This window comes from Triturus cristatus, chromosome 2_2 (genome assembly GCF_964204655.1).
Source record: "Triturus cristatus chromosome 2_2, aTriCri1.1, whole genome shotgun sequence".
Classification (NCBI taxonomy): domain Eukaryota; kingdom Metazoa; phylum Chordata; class Amphibia; order Caudata; family Salamandridae; genus Triturus; species Triturus cristatus.
The window spans coordinates 1,169,667,168-1,169,684,269 of NC_140582.1; the positions used below are offsets into that span (position 1 = coordinate 1,169,667,168).

At 46.2% G+C, this 17,102-nt stretch overlaps 1 protein-coding gene across 4 annotated transcripts in view; it reads left to right on the forward strand.

Annotated features, from left to right (window-relative positions):
- Positions 1–637: 637 nt before the first annotated feature.
- ZNF638 (zinc finger protein 638) overlaps positions 638–17,102 on the forward strand; it is a 994,232-nt gene continuing 977,767 nt past the window's right edge. The window contains exon 1 of one of the 4 annotated variants that reach the window (XM_085642741.1): positions 638–827. Coding sequence is in view for 1 of the 4 variants with exons in the window: in XM_085642742.1 (XP_085498868.1) it covers positions 654–827 (174 nt within the window). In the remaining 3 variants the exon portion in view is untranslated. The remainder of the gene's footprint in view (positions 828–17,102) is intronic. The other 3 variants (XM_085642742.1, XM_085642740.1, XM_085642739.1) reach the window with 3 other exon arrangements.

The window sequence follows — 17,102 nt, forward strand, 5'->3', positions numbered from 1 at the left end:
CATGGTTTCTTTCTCCCTTCATCTTCCCTTCTTCCTTGCATCTCCCACCTTTCTACCTGCCGCAATTTCTTCTTTCCCTTCCTCTATTTTATTTTTTCCCCCTTATCTAATTTTGTTCAATCCCCCTCTTTCCTCCACTGCGTCCCTGTTTTCTGCATCCCTATTCCTTTCTTCACTTTCTTGCCCCTTCACTCTCTCAACGCTTCATCTTTGCTCTTGCACCACCCTCCCTCTCTGCCTCTTACCTGTCTCCTTCCACCCACTCTTCCCCCTTTCCTCCCTCCCATCCTCCCTCCCATCCTTCTCTTTTTCACGCATTTATACGAGTTTGAGCTATTGGCATTGTAAATGACAATGCTTTTTATTTATGTTTTAAAAACCCACACATAAATAAAAGGCATTGCCATTTACAGTGCCAATAGCTCAAACTCTTAACAACTGCGAGACCTATTGCATTGCAAATGCTTGTCTTTAAAGGGTTGTCCTTTTAATGTCTTGATAGGCACATTACTGTGCAGTGCTATTTGAAAAAGCCTGCTACGTCCCTATCTAAAGAAGGCCGCTAACACTAACTCGTACTGTGTTCTTGTCCCTTTTCTAATAGGCCATTAACAATTGCACATGCGCAGCAGTGGCCACTCTTTCGCCGGCGAATGACGCTCAGCGTGTGTAGCGTGCGCGGCCTGTACGGGTCTTGCGTGTGGGGTGGCGTCATTACGTCCCAGGCTAGAGAGGCGCCGCTTGGGTCCTGCTGTTCCTGTGAGAACCAGGGACTGCGCTGCACCGGCCCGCCGACTACAGAACAGGGCACAGCGGAACGCACACAGGTAACGAGCGGCAGGAGCACTGCGCACCAGCCGCCAGATAAACAAACGACGCCACAAGCGGCCGCCGCCATCTTACCGCTTGGAAGTGTGCGAGGCGCCCCCTTCCGTTAAAATGGCGACGGCTCCGGGGACGCAACTTGTGTTCCATGCCCAATCAGCTTTGTGAATGGGGTATTATCCCGGACAGAGGGAGTTTGTTTACTCCTTGTGTAGTGTTTTAGTTGTGTTTCTTCCTCACCACATATTGTCTTAACACGAATTGACTGTTTCTAGCCTTACTACCCGTGCCAAGCGTTACTCTTATTAGGCGCATTTCTTCAGTCAGCCGAAAGCAGAGGGTCTGTTCGAGAAAAGTGGGCGAATTGGCCTCGGAAGAGAGGAAAATGAGACTCGGTGTCTGCGTAGTGAAAATTACCCCCCCCCCCCCCCATTGCTTTGGATGATGTATAGTGCCAGGTTAGCCTCTTTTAGGTCTTCGTCTACCAGCTCTTTAGACGTGATAGAACAAACTTGGTTAAAGGATAGATCAAGAACTAAACAGTGCGATGAAATGACTGGGAGTATTGGCGGGCGAAATTTGTATTTCTAATTCAATCTGCAAGTGGTCGTCTAGGCTGACGAAGGAAGGTGGCTATTCTATGGCGTATTGGTGTCTCCTGGAATTCAAATAGTAATTGACTCCTGTCAGAGAGAAGGCGTTCATTCATGTCATACTATCACTTTGAATTCAACGGACGTAAGTCGTTCTTGGGAAGCTATAACGCATTCAATATTTGTCCAGTCAGCAAGTTGCTTTTTTCTCAAGGTATGCGGTGGCAATCTACAAACGGATGTTCATCATTTGAAATCGAGATTTCTAGGTGATGCTTCATGAACGTTTTGATGGTTCCAGTGATGTGCAAAACCCACCTGCGGATGGCGCATTGCAAATGCCCAGGACTCCTGTACCGCATCTCGAAGGTTTTTTCCCGGCAGGGAATACGAACCCGGCAACTTATCGACGACTTAACTCTGTTTTTCTTACTTCTCTTTGTCTATATTGGTTTTCCGTCGCTCTTAATGGTGTGCAATGGGATAACTTTTAAAGGACCGTCTCACGTGCACATTGGTGTTAGTTACTTAGTTCAGGGGCATCACCTGCCTATGATTACTATTTAATCCAGTATGTTACCAGATGTGCGAAGTAGGAACGTGACCGTTTTTGTTCCCATGATGTAAAAACGAGGCTGCTATTTGGCACACAAGCATGTATTTGCATTCTTAGATTACTTTGTGATATGAATCTTGTTTTCGAGGGCCTATTCGTTTAATGCGCCTTGAGGGTTCACTTACTGCCTTTTTGCACGTGCATTGGCTTTTTTTTCGCGTTTGAAGTACATTATAGAATAAATTCCCTAGCATTCATGCAAATTGTTAAAAGTAGTTATTACATAAAATCATTACTTAATTAAATCCTCCTCGACCCTTGTTGTCTATGTTAACGTACCAGATAAACTACCGAAAAACCTATTTGAGGGAGTTCACCTTCTTTTCTTAGTCTCTGGCAGATTACAAAATACATATGAGGTGTGGCGTTTTTGGCGAAAATTCTTTGAAGTGTGTGAATATGAGGTCATGTTAAACATCTGACCATAAGCTAGAAAATCTGCAGGGTCTTTATTAAATAATTTTAGTTTAGACACACTTCAGCCACCAGTGAATTCAGTAATCTTTCTGCAATGTTGACAACAGCAAGTACTTCTAACTCACTTAGTATTACTTTGAGACCTTAATATTCATTTTGATTCTGCATGCTCACATGGGCTGATACATTTAGGGATCTGTTGGTCCTTTTAAATTTCAGGCCTAGTCTCCCACTACCAACCTAAATCAAAGGCCACAATTTCGATGTAATCTTTTACTACTGATTGCCAAGCCTCTCAACCATGTCCTTTACGCAGACACTTCCCCAAGATATTGCGGCATGACTTAGCAAATTTAGTGGCACAAATATGGAAATTTAGCGGCATTTTTGTGTCCCTTTATTTTTCTCGTAATAGTTCATTTTCAGCCTGGAATCAATAAACTGTTTTAGCACAGTATTCCACTTTGCAATAGACATGTTTAAAGTGTGTACAGCTCTATGGAAGCACAGCGCCAGTCCTAACCTCGTGGGAGTGAGCTGTATTTCTCCCTGGGATGTTCTAATGCCCATGTATGCTCCCCTGCCGGGGCACCGCTGCCTTCTGGATCCGTGAGGCAGGACACCTCTTCCTCAGGCACCCTATGGTGCAGGATCATAGTGGCTGATCCAAATAAGTGAGACAGACGGCATAGGGAAGTCACCTCCTGCTTACCTGGTCCAGTCCTCATAGGTCGACTTGAGCATACACCAATACTGGCAGAGAATTAACAAATGGTTAGCTCCTCCACAATACCCAGCCTAACTAAGACACCAAGGAATGACCCTCAGCCTAGACAAATTAACTATTCTGTCTGCGTATCTCTCTTCAGCAACAAAGTAGATGGGAGCCGGGGGGTTGTATGACTTTTGAACTCTACTGTTGGTCACCACCTGTCCATGTTGTGTCTATAGTTCCGATTGGTGTAACTGTTGAACTGCTAGCCTTATAGATTGTCTGTTTCAAGGCAATCCCCTCTCTGGAATCCAGAGCTTCAATCATGATCATCATCTAATTTGAGATTAATCCATCGGTTGCACCCATTGTAAATGTAGGAAGGTCTTTCTTACCTACGAACAAGCAGCCCTTTTCTGAGCCAGAGTCTGTAGAATTTGTTTCTGAATACCTGTTCCTCTGGAGAAAACTTCTGATGAGTTGCTCTACAGAGGATACCACTGTACCCTTACTCTTTTTTTTTTCCTGTGTTGGGGTTGGTCATCCAGTTTGAGCAGTGTGTGGTTTCCTCTGCCCATGCCTCCTCTAAGGACACTGTTTCCACACATAAAGTAGTCCAGAAAACTACTTGCCTGTGAGTCGGACCAGACACATTTCTCCTTTGGGCCTTCAAAAGAGACCTACTGGTTATGGAAAAGGAGCAGAGGCTTGCTGATAATAGCAGCAGGTATTTAATCCACATATGTTCGAGTTTCTGCTTTACTTCAAGGAATATAGTGTGAGCTGCTGCTGTATAGTCGGGGGATAATCTGACCATGTTTTCCAACAGGTAATGCCCAACCCTTCTCACGCTTTACAAAATCACATATCTGTCCCTGTAATTTGAGTCAAGCCACCACAAGTCCCAGTGGTGCTAAGCAGGAGGTCTTGTGGGCACTCTGTGCTCTCTCAACAGTATGGAAGAACAGGCCTTACACCCCAACTGTCTACCTCGCATATTATTCCTCTCCATTTTCTCTGGCAGCCCCACCACATGCTCATGATTGTGTCAAGATCTTCACTCCAAGTCCTCAGCCATGTACTGTGAAAAACGGACTTGCTGAGGGAGGTCTTTCATTTTTTTTCCCCAGAGTTTGGGCTGCAGTCAGTTTGATATGACTCAGCTCAGTTTATTTCTCTCTGTACATGAGTTTCCTCTAGCCATCTAACAACAAACGTACATCCACTGCAACTGAGTCCATCAAGGAAAGGAGGGCCTCCCTTGTGGGAGTGATGGCCACAAGGGAGAGGGTTGTCTCAAGGGTGGTATTGGCCATGCTTTGTTTTCTCATAGCTAATTTCCATCTTCATGTCAGCTGGGCCCACATTTGACTGGGGGAAGTGAACAGGTTTCTTTGGACAGTCCCTGTGGTTTAATCTGGTTCGGTTTACCCATGTTGTGGGGTGTGCACTGCATTCTCCATGGCCTCTGGTATTGTACCGAGGTGCTCTGCACATCTCTTAGCAGTCTCTTCATTGATAAGGATCTGTCTCGCGTGGTTTGTTGGGCCTGCTAATGTGGCACCTCCATCTTGCCATCATCTACACTTTTCACAAGAGGTCTATCCTTACTCCAACTATGATGTGTCCTTGCTCCAAAATAGCGAATGGATCCCCCCTCCCCACCAACTACGGGGTTCACTATGCCAGGGAAAATTGTCCCAGGGGCACAATCTGGATGTTCTTTAAATCAAGATAGCACCAGCGGCTCTGGCAATACACCACCTCTTCCATTGGCTGCTCCAGAACACCAATAAACTTATGTGGCTCTGTGCATTTGTTTCAAAATAAATACTTTTCAAAGACATACTGCATTTGCCTATTAGAGAACTTTATATCTGACAAGGCTGACTACATACACCATGGATAAGCAGTCTAGTTCAGTTTAGTTCAATAATCTATATTCAATCTTAAAAAGATCATAAAAGGGCAGGATAAAGAGTATAATAAAGCATATGAATACAAAACTGCTATCCTAAATAAAGACCCTTAATAACATTCTCAGTTCATTCATGTTAGATAAAAACATTAAAAGCAAATCAATCCAACACATGAAACTGCAAAAGCAGTCAGTTTCAGTGAACCTCTGGTTCAAACTCCTATAAATCTTTTGGATATATCTTATTTACGATCATCTCATAAGTAAGGAAAAGTTAATATTTAATTTCTCCAAAGGCTCTAAATCGGGAGGATAGAGCAAAGTGGGGGGGGGGGGGGGGGGGGGTTAAAGGTCACGCAAATGAAACCTCCCTCGAGGCAACAGAGTACGTGTGGGCATGAAATTAAAATGTCAGTCTACGAGGATGGTGCATCTTGAACGTCTACAACTTCTTGACGCAACACCTCCTTCGCAATGAAGGGAAGATGAGGTTTCTAAGCAACATAGGGCACCATGCTGCATCTCCAGAAAGGCCACAGTGCACCATGCAACAGAAGTAAAAGATGAACCCTATTAGCCGTTTCAGATTTTTTCTGTTCCTGAGGAAAAAGGCGGTAGCGGAATCCGTCTTCTATATGCATAATTTAAATTTATGCGAATCACAGTGATGTAAGTCCATGCAAAAACAATCACACAAGTGATTGGAAGAGCCCTTTTTCCAAGTCATTAGTGACATCGGACAGTCGCTGCGTGCATTGTTGGTGGCAAGTTACCCGCTGGTACACACTCTTTTTGTAAATATTGCGGCCAATATTGTTAATATCGCGCTAGTCCGCCGATTTTGTGATTTTATCGTGAATCGCGAAATGCTGGAGGGTCTGTTGAAGGTGGCCAGTGCGCTGTTGCTCACTTTTCTCCTTTTTAGGTCTCGCCTGGCGTAGGATGCGCACATGCGCAGTCTCGCTGGCGAGGTTTAATGACCGGGTATTTTCTGTAAAGGGCATTAAGCCCCGCCCCTCTTTTCCATTGTCTGGTGTCACCGTTTATGCTAAACGGTGGCCAGCCGTTGGAATAGAGGTGTTTGTGACATTTTAGTCCGTCTTTCTAACCCGTCCCATTTAGACGGGCTCCTCTGCCTCCGTGCGTTGTGAAAGCTTTCTTATCTTTATGGGGCCATGTTTCAAACACATGGCCCCATAAAGACAAGAAAGATTTCACAACGGACGAAAGTGAAAGCTGACCATGCTAGTTTTTGTTTTGTTACTTTCAGCCCGAGGCGTTCGGTGTTTCCACACTCGGACAACTCTTACTCTGCAAACAGCAAAATACACATGCTGTTCAAAGCACCTGAAACTATCATGCAGCTGGGTGGACAGACTTGCATGTGTTTGCTGGTCACCGTGTTTCTGGGGGTGATGACGGCGGTGCTCTTCTGCCTGGCAGCCTCGGAGGCGACGGCCGCGAGCCTCTCAGTTGATTTCTCGAGCTCCCGCTTGCTTGCCGCCCTCACCTCTATGTGCTGGGCAGCCCTCTTCGCAGCTCCGGTGCTGTTTTCCTGCTGTAATTTGCGCGGCTCCCTGGGACTGTTGCCACTGCCCAGCTCTGCGAGGTCCGCTGGGGGAGTCTTGACTCAGCCCGAGGTGGTCCCCTGGGGTGTGGCGGCAGCACATTTTGTTGGGGAGTCGGGCCCCGCAGGCAGACAGCCCTCTGCCGGTGGGGTGTGGGGGCTCCTTAGCGCAGGATCCCGGGGCTCACGCCCCAGCTGGCCAAAGGGCACGTGCTTGCCGCCCTCCGCTTCGGGCTGGTGGTTATAGGTTCTCACTCAATTTTAAGAAGCAGATTCAGCAAAGCGAGCTCTCCGGAGCTGCAGGGCTGACACAAGCCCTCCACTCTCACGAGGCCGCGCTGCTCCTTGCACTGCAGCTCGGCTGTGTGGCTTTCAATCATTCCCCGCACTACTCTATCCGGTGGCTGTGAGTCACTCCGCACTTTTCTGTTCAGCTGCATGGCTGCTAGTCTGTTCCCGCACTTCTCTGTTAGGCTGCGTGGTTGTTAGTCAGTCCCTGCACTTCTCCTGTGTAAGTGGCTGTCAGCCAGTGCACGGACTGGTGTATTTCCCTGCCCGGTGTCCTTGGAGCACACATCCGGTCCCAGCATGGGGCGAGCAGACCTCAGCCCTTGCTGTTCCAGCCCTCAAGGACGCGCCCGGAGGGACCAGGAACTGCAGACCACCACGGTGCACCCCCATCCCAGACGCCTCCTCCAGCTGCCCTTTCTTGTCGCTGGGCTCCGTTTGGCAGGTACCTGTGGATTCTTGGGGGTAGCGCAAAGACACACGAGCTGTAGTTTACTTTTAATTACCTTGTGGGAGAAAAGGCGCATTCTGTTCACGCACGAGAGGCACCGACTATTGGCAAAGAAACCCATACTGTGCAAGAATCTATGGATGTATTCATAAGTGTTTTCTTCTTATCTAGTGCAAAGTGCATGCTGTGTCCGTGCACTGTTATAATGAAAGTGCTGTACCACGGTTTGATCCTTTGTCAATGCACATGCTCTGAGCATATGGGGCGCTGAGCACACTGTACTGTACCCGTGACACCCGGGCCCAACATTACACCAGTTACCAGACATTTCAGTCGTTATCAGGTGGTGTAAAGCCCTTTGCTTTCCCCTAAGGACGCAGATGGCGCGATATTCCCGAGAATTAACAATGCTCGGGATCTGCATGGAGAAGGAACATTGAGAGAAGCTGCTTCTCTCTCGTGAGTGGCTGAGAGCTACGAGGCCTTCTTTCAATCTCGACTCATCCTGCAGGAAGCAAGGCCTCCACTCAAACCCAAGCTGCGTAATGTATCCTGCTTGTGAGTTACCAACTTTGTGATGTAATCCACTTGGTGGTACTTATCAACTTCGGAAGGAAGAAAAATCTGCAGATATCCGGGCTTCATGTTACATTGGGTTGCCTTAGGTCTTCATTTCATTAGTACAGTATGCATGCGGGCAACGCCCATTGGGCTCAAAGGGCTTTTCTCTTAGCTTCCCTCTAAAATTTGTCTCTAGCTGCGCCTCTGACACTATGTATTGAGACCTGGGATTTAATTTGGTAACAGTGTATTCTGGGAGTTGTAGTCTAGTTGCTTTTGTTAAATCTAAGGAATAACACACTTGATACTAATTATTTGAAAATGAAAAGGTTGGGACTTGAAATATAACGTGAGGCTGGATTGGCACAGCTTGGGGTAGTTGTGCCAGCTTCCGACATAAGGACTGAGAAGTAAATTACATGTGACTCTCTAAAGGTAGGTGCATCTCACACACGTGGTTCTGGCTCATCTCGAGGTTAGGGCCGGTCTGGGAACCAAAAGCAGCCTAGGCAAGAATGTTCAAAGCAGCCCTGCGTTCTCGTTCTATCTCTCCCTCTCCCTCTCCCCTGTAATTACCATGGGAAGCTGAAGTAAGTGACAGGGGTGCTAGGAACAGCCCCAGACTAAGAAAACCGCCTCCAAAGGCGCCAGCTCACTGTGGAAATGGTAGCCCGGGCCCCCTCAAGGCTCTCTTGAACTACTGAGCCTAGAACGAGCCAGTCCTTCATGTGACCACTGCTGTTCTGGCTCCCAACTCATTCTCGCGCCTCTAGACCCTGCGGATGAGCAGGCAGTGGAGACCTGCAGAGTGCTGTAAAAGTGGTCGAGAAGGATGTTATGCTAATAGTTTTCGGTCCATAGCGAACTTGGAAACCAGATTAACATTATGGTGCTTTCCGAGCGCTTTCACAGCACTCTACACGGCCTTGAAGAACAGCTCATCGGACCTGCAGCCCCTGCCCCCGCGGGGGTAATTACAAATGCATAAAGCCTGCGCACTGTGGGCACAGTCAGTCTGCAGCAGGCCTCCATCCATAGTCCCCCTTAGACTTGTCTTTAGGTAATGGCATGTATTCAGTTAACACAATGCCCTCGTGTATATCCTCAAATCATTCAACACAAACGGGAGAGAGAAAGACCGACAATCTAATGGCTGAATTGCAGAGGATGAAATCGGGAAGCTTGGATCAATCTCAGCTTTTCCACTTGACCAAATTGTGTAATTCAAAGCAATTACTTTATTAGCCCTGGGCAAAATGTACACTTCATTGGCGTAGTTGATATAATTTTGGGATTTCTTGAATAGTTTGTTATGGTAAATTACAACATTGCGCGACTTAGCATAATTGCACCATTTTTTTTTTTGTAAAAAATCTACCTCAAACATGCCATTCACAATAAAACATACCTCCCTCGGGACCCACAGACCGCAAGCAGCTGTTGTTCACATGGCTTTCTTTTTTGCACTTTTTTGAGCATCTAATGTGCCCTTGTGCATTTTGCGCCCAACTATAGTGCTAAATAACAGATTTGCATTTCACATAATTTCGCTACTTTGTTCTGCGTAATTACACACATGACACAAATTTCGTGCACCCCTATTTATTTCAATGTGCCTCCTTTTCCGCTTCCTAAATTCCAATGTTAGCTGCTCAGGTGGTTAGACTACACCCCCCCCCCCCCCCATTTATTGCTCTACAAGTGCCACTTCACAGATCTCTGCAGCATTTGCATAAACCTCTAAGCAGTTTCCTGCATTGCAAGAGGTATACTTTGCTCCCTGTCCTCATTCTTTGAAAATATGCTGAACTGATTAAGCGATCCAACATTTGCACAGAAGTACTAACAAGGCACAGAATGTGCTGACATTTTGAATTGACAGCATATTTGTAGAAGCTAATTGGGCAAATTCTGCAAGCTTCCGGCTGAGCAGGGCACGCGCTGGTAGCGTTAACTCTAACCGTTTATAAACACGTTTGGCAAACGTAATTGTCACATGAGTGATTTAGTATTCCATGGCAACATCTACTCTGCAAGGGAATGCACAGAGATGATCACTCGCAGCGCTCTAGCGTCTGAAACTCGAAAGAAGGCCCTCAGAAAAGCACACCTAGGTGTAGATTTGGTGAGTCGAGGAACAGTTATGCTCTCTCCTCTCTCTTACAGGCAGGCCTGCTTCCTGCTACAACCATTGCAGCGTTCTTTCAACCTTTCACGCTTTGAAATGCTCCTGGGTGCCTGCCCGCCTCAAATAAAGTACTTCTCTTCCCTGTCTGTCCAGCAGTCTAACATTGCACGGGTCGTCGCTTCAAAAGTGAAGTGTTCTCTGCTTGAATGTAATATCTGAATTGGGGACTGTCGGTTGCTTCTCTGAGTAACATTTCTGTATAATTGGCGATTACAATGCCAATAGCTCAAACTCTCGCAAATGCTAGACCTATTGCATTGCAATACCCCCCATTGCAGGAGCGCTGGCTCGTCTTAGATATGTTGAGGCAGCTGTGTGACTGTACATGTGCTTCAGGCAGCAGGCGCCCTCTGCTCTCTCTCCACATTCACTCCTCCGCAGAGCCCTTAACAGAGCGCAGGAAAAGAGGACGTATCAGCCGTCACAATGGGCTGCGACTGTGCTATTGTGGACCCGCACGCGCGCCATTATTGTATGGCTTGAACGCAGGACGCTCCATTCTCATGGTGACCTTCCTGATGGTACGTGATATGTCATAGATGTTTCACTCCCCAAGCCCTCCCTCCCTAGCACTACTCTAGACAGCTGACTCATCCCTTACCTCCTGACCCCACCCACCCCCAATACCGTGCAGCAGGGAGAGTAGGACGCGAAATGGATGCTGGGTCCACTATATAAGTGGGGTTGTTGCACTGCGCATGTGCCGGGTTACTCTTAAGCTAACTCTATCCCTGTGGGAGCCATTGATACACTTGAATACATTCCATTTGTTGTAATTCTATGACCAACCTAATACATGGAGTGGCTCTGTGATCTGGCAAGTGACGGGAAACTACAGTTAGTAAGCTCGGGGAGTGGTTCAATCCCGGCGGCCCAGCCTCCGCCCGCCCTATTTTAAGCAGCGATCCGCCCTGATGAAGGTGCTCTCTCCGCCCCCCCCCCCCCCCCTGAAGAGCAGGGTCCCGCGCCAGAAACACATGCTGAGCGGGCGCCTTGGTTTTCACAAACTCCAGAAGCAGAAGGTTGTGTGCGACAAACAAGGCAATAGTTCTGGCATGCAGGCAGGTTTGTCTCTGTGCTGGGGTGATTGTTTTCTCTGCAAGGGACCGGCAAGCAGGGACAGTGTGGGCACTGGCGGCGGGGCACTCCAACTGATCCAGAGGGAAGCGAGGAAGGGTTGCTTTGGGAAATACTTTAAAGCGCTGATCTGTTAGACCAGCATTGGCATAGCCAATAGGTCTTGCCTTTGGGGCCTTATAAGTGCTTAGCCATGCAACAGTTGATGTTGTTGCACCAAGGATATTGTGCTGCATAACTAAACACTTATAAGGTCCCAAAGGCGAGACCTATTGGCTATGCCAATGCTTGTTTAACAAATGGGTTACTGCTTCCTCACACTTAAAAAGTACAGTAGTTAAAATCAAATTTCGGAGGGAGCACTACCACAGCTGGTTCCAGCGCTAAAGTTAATGGAAGATAGTCATAAAATAATTTTGCTATAGCCAACTATGTGCATCTGCGGTCTATATAGCCAGTGGGTCTCCAGCCTTTTCTATAGTTCGAGCTGCTACTGCTCAAGAAAATCTAGCGTAAATAGCAAATTTAATGGCTGTAAAATAGTAGCATCTTTTAACGTTAATCTAGCAATCAGTTTAAGGAGTATTATCAGCAGTGACCACTCAAGCTGTTCAGGTCTCTAGGCGCTTCAAACGTATTTAGCAAATACTATCTTTTGTTTTCGCCAGACTATTAGTTTCTGGAAAGTATATGGAAAATGCTAATTTTTTTTTATCCAATGCAATTTCCCTAGTTGAGGACAAGCAAAATACATATTCCAGATTTTAAACCCTTTTCACGATGAATACCTCTTTCAGGAGAAGCACTTTTTTCTTTTTCAAAATATCAGTTTTAACTTTTAGGAAGTGCAGTCCCCAAAATGTTGGCTTGCTGTCCTCGGGTGTACAAATGCCTCACACGGAATGATTCTGCTACACATGCCTATGCAGTACAGTCCAAGGCCATGGCTTCTAAATCTTAACACTGTGGGTGCCTGTAGTATACCAATAGTGCCCACCATTATTCCAAGACTGGACATCATGATGCCCATAGTATGCCTGTCATAGCCATTACAATGCGAGGAGTGGCCACCATCATAACCAGTATGCCTAAAAGCTAGGCCTGGCATGTTCTTAATGTCTGAAGTGCGAGTATGTCGCACCTAGACCAAGAATGCCCATTATACATCGGGAATGGTCATTATTATATCATTACCACTGTTATTCCTTGAACGGATACAGTTATGCCGGAGGTGAACCCCTAATGGGTCAACATATACTTTCGGTGGTCCTCAACACTAGGCATAGTTGCTGGGCGCCCATGCTGTGTATAAAGGAAAGCCACAATGGCAGACACACACCTGCAGATTCACCCAAACACTTGTGGCTTGTCTCAACTCTGGATCTGGACCATCCTTTCTTCAGCTCCTGGGCTGATCTTGCACCCAACTCTCACATTCTTACTCGGACTCCTTCAGTCCAACAATTTGAGTCTTCACTTGTTACTGCTGGCACTTTTTTCTCTTTTTCACACAGATTGGGACTGAGAGAGCAGGGATTGCAACATGGCTAAACTCCTTTCGATATTGCTACATTGAGAGTGGAGACAGATGGTCATGTGGCAGACACCATAGGCAAGCACATTGTGTATTTGCATGTTATCATGGGACCCTTTCTTGGTTTGCCTGCCTTCCACTCTAAGGGTCTTGAGGGGAGCTGTGCTGCATTCTTAAATCGACACATATCCTCTGAATGAGCTATGTGGGGTTGCCTTCACTGCTGAGAGCTACTTGTAAGGTGCTCAAGAGCCACCAGCAATTAGTTAGAGATCTCTGGTTTAGCCACTGTTAAGTGCTACTCTTAGTTAAAACAAAAAGGGTTCATACTACATAGGGGTTGTTTACCAGGAACTAAAGGAAGTCAAAACGTCCTTGCGAACCATTGTGTTAATGGCGAAAAAAAACTACAATCCTGAAACGAAGACTGAATGGAGAAAAGCTTACTGTATTTACACAAACAATCATGAAAGCTAAAAATACTTTTTACTCCAAACATTTTTTTAATGTACCATGCACTCGTTTGGCAAGCTTTTCAGTTGCCGAACTACCAACGCCCCCAAAATCATGCCCCAGCCTAATGTCACATACACCTTAGATTGAATCTAGAAATATGTTTTGTTGTGAGCTGGGGTTTTCCACATACAGTCGAGGTACATTTCAGTGGTGCCAAGAATGCAAAACCACCTTCCTCAGGACCACCGTATGTAAACTATGAATTCTGGCAAGGCAATATGTTTTTTTTTTTTAAAGCAACATAAGCAAACATGACTGCTATGGTGGAGACCTATCACATTACTATTAAGTTAATCAAAAAAAGTTTTGTACGGATCCGGTTTTACTATAATCCAAAGATTCACACCTTGTTCAAAGACGATATGTGCATTATTTAAAGTGTGGAGTTGACAACCGTATAGCCCTTGTGTCCTCTGCATTACACCGTGCAGGAGGCCACAACGCTTGTCAACAAAACAAAAGACCAGATCTTCATGAAAATTGGTACAAAAAAAAGAAGCAGCATAGCGGTGTCCAAAAGTAGTGTGAGTGAAATGACAAAAGACTGTTTAAAGGGCCAATCACATGAAGAGGATGTATAGTGCAGATATGTGGTATAAGAAAACAGTCTGTAATCAGGTACGTATGGTGACTAACAAACTGAACATACCTGTCTCTCTTATATATATTTTTCATCTATGTTGCAAATGGGTGAAGCACCTCCTCAAGTTTTTTTATTTAGGGAAAGAGGTAGGACACATCTATTTGGATGTCCTTTCTTACGTGGGTATTGGATTAATCTCTACTTCAAAAGGGAAATAGAATTTTTTAATTATTATTTGACCATACCTATACTAAAGAACTGCGTAACATGTAGTGTAGCGCACACAAAGTGCGCATTACCTGTAGTTAACCACTGCCATCCAGAGTGTCATGATTGTAGCCTGTAGATCTTCAATACTCTGGGAAAGAAGTGCCTCTTCTGGTGTACTGCTAGTCCAGCATAAGATAAAAGCATACACTAAATTTGTTAGGTGCTAATTGACACGAGCCTTGTTTGATTGACATTTTTTTAACATTTAATTTGCTTAAACCTGTCATTCATTACTTGAATGCAGGCTGCCTTTTGGATGTATTGGCCGTGGTTTAATAGGAATGTACTACCGGATGCCTGGCTAGTTATGTGCTGAAACTAATAGCATAAGCTAGGGTATCGGTAAGAGAATGTTTTTTTAATAAAACAACATGACAGGCTGATATAACTAACTCTAATACTCTGCCACATGTCCTGGAAGGGCTGAGGATTAACCAGAACCATCCATTTTCCATGGGTTTTTCTCGCCTTTGCCCGGCAGCACGAACTTGATCACTACACCAGTTCAAAATACCTATATGTCCTACCGTTGCTGGTAATTAGAAGAGCAAAACGTAGATATAACGACAAGTTGTTAGGAGTTCAGACAGGCTGCCCTATGTACTTCAAAGACTAACAGTTCCTAGTCATATACATATCATGTGGCAGACTGGGTGGATCACTATAGCAATTGTAGGAGAAGCTGTATCCACTTACATTGTTGGTGGTCAGCACAAGTAATAGTAAACGTGGTTTGACAGTTACTGTGGCGGACTATTGACTTTAAAGTTCAAGCAATTTTTCTATTTGTAAAAGTAACCTAACTGCGAAGGCTAACAGTTCCTAATGAATTCTGTGAGGACCAGTATCCATGAACGTTTCTTGACGAGTATGTTACTGAGGCCCCGGAAGTATCTTCTCGTAGGATTTTCTGTCAACCGTTTTCACTGTTATAAGAGTCTCCTCCTTACTGTATATTATTAAAACCAGAAGGGTAATGATATATTATGCATCGTACTTTCACAATAAGGGGGATGATGGCGTCTAAATGACCCCGATGGCCGCTATCTTACAAAATAGAGTTAACGTGCCTGGGCGAGCTGAGCTTTTGAGGCACACATTTCCTGCCGATCGCCAGAAGGACTGATACCACACAGCCAGCTATTAGGAACCAAGCCACTGATTTGGAATTGGATATACATGCAGGGACAGACCGCATCCTCTAGGGCACCAGCAGATGTGAGCCAGACCCCCCCCCCCCCCCCCCTGCATACAGCACTATCTGTCTGTCAGCCTGCGATGTGGCAGCCGGCGTCAGAGACTGCAATGATGCAATGACAAGGGAGCTGCCAACACCAGAGGAGGGGGGGGACTGCAAGCCCCCCAGCATTCACAGCGCCGGGAGGCACATTTAGCCAGCTCGTGGCTCCCGCAATGCGGGAGATGCCAACACCGCTGCAGCAGAGGGGGGGGGGGCAGCAAGGCCCCGCATTCACAGCGCCAGGAGACGCTGCCAGCAGTTTTCCTGCGCCCGGAGGCACATTTAGCCAGCTCGTGGCTCCCACAGCACGGGCCCATCAGAGCCTGGAGGAGGTTGGGCTGGGCCCTTTCTCTTGGTCCTGCAATACTCACAGCTTGCAACTGGTTCTGTGGTGTCAACTTGCGTCTAGAACACTAAGGACTCTAAGGTAACTTTATTGCATTTGATTCAACTTATTGCTACGTAAGGGCCTTTGTTTAATACACTATGGGGAGGCGAAAGCCACACCTGCCTCAAAACCACTGATACCGCTCTAAATGGCTTTATGCAAAAGGCAGTGGGAGCCATTGATCAGGAAATAGAGCGTGCTGAGTGGAGACTCTCTGGCACCAACACCTGAGCAACTTTCTGTTTCCCAGTTACCATCTTCAAACTACTCCTCCCACACGGATATAGCAGAAACTGTTATTGTGGATGGGCCTCAAGCCCCTATTTCCCCTACTATGATAGTTCTAACCCAGGGTGAACCACGAGGTACACTGGACGGCAAAGTCAACCCCCGTACAACATTGACGAAGCCTGGCCCATTGACTGTAATCAAAGGAAAGAGGAAACTAACAGAGTGGGGACAGTTCACAATACCAATAGACAGTTGCCCAAGATAAAAAGATCTAAACAAACCCACATACCAGGAAAAGTTGTTAAATCGTGTATAGGATGGGTAACCAATGTTGGGCAGGATGGGTCTAATATTTTAACTGAAATTGAGTAAGGGAGTTCAGGAGGCCCTGTGCCTGGTAAGATTAACCAACATTGAGGAGCAACAAACAATTGTTTGTAAAGCCCTAGCACCAGCAGAGAACTCCATTATACACTTCAATTGAGAGAGATCTACCACCATGGGATATTGACGAAGGGTGGGGGGGGAAACAGCTTGTTGGAGGCATCATCCAGTGGGGCGGTCCCTAGGAAAATACCACCTACCCTCAGTTGTATTCCCCGTCCCCCTGGTTGCTCACAGGGGGCAGTAAATATTAGAACACTGGTAGTGTTAGTAGAGGTTCATGTTTCCCCAAACCCCCGCTCCCCCCCCTCCACCCCAATCGTTATGAGATTGATTGACTAACTAGACAATTCGGCAGATACCTAGATAATGAAAGTAAGGGCCCTTCATATGTTGACTTGGGAGTACTAGTGACTAAAGAGGCACTTGGCAACATAAAATCCCCTAAAACCCCTGTTATAAATCTCATTGGACCCTCTGTAAAGGAGAACTTTAGTTACTTGAGAATCTGTCCGATAGTTGTAAATACAGCAACTGAAAACCGGCTTCAGGGCGAGGGGCCGTCCCAGATATCTGTACTCAGTCCTCCTGTCTCAATAGTCATACCATCGGATGCAGGTCTGGCCCACTCTATACCTCCAGTTAAACTAATTTCCTGGATCGTAGCAGGTATTCGCTCGAAATTAACAGATGAAGTCTGGTTAGAATATATCGGGGGATTTGATGCTGTTGTTTGTTTACAG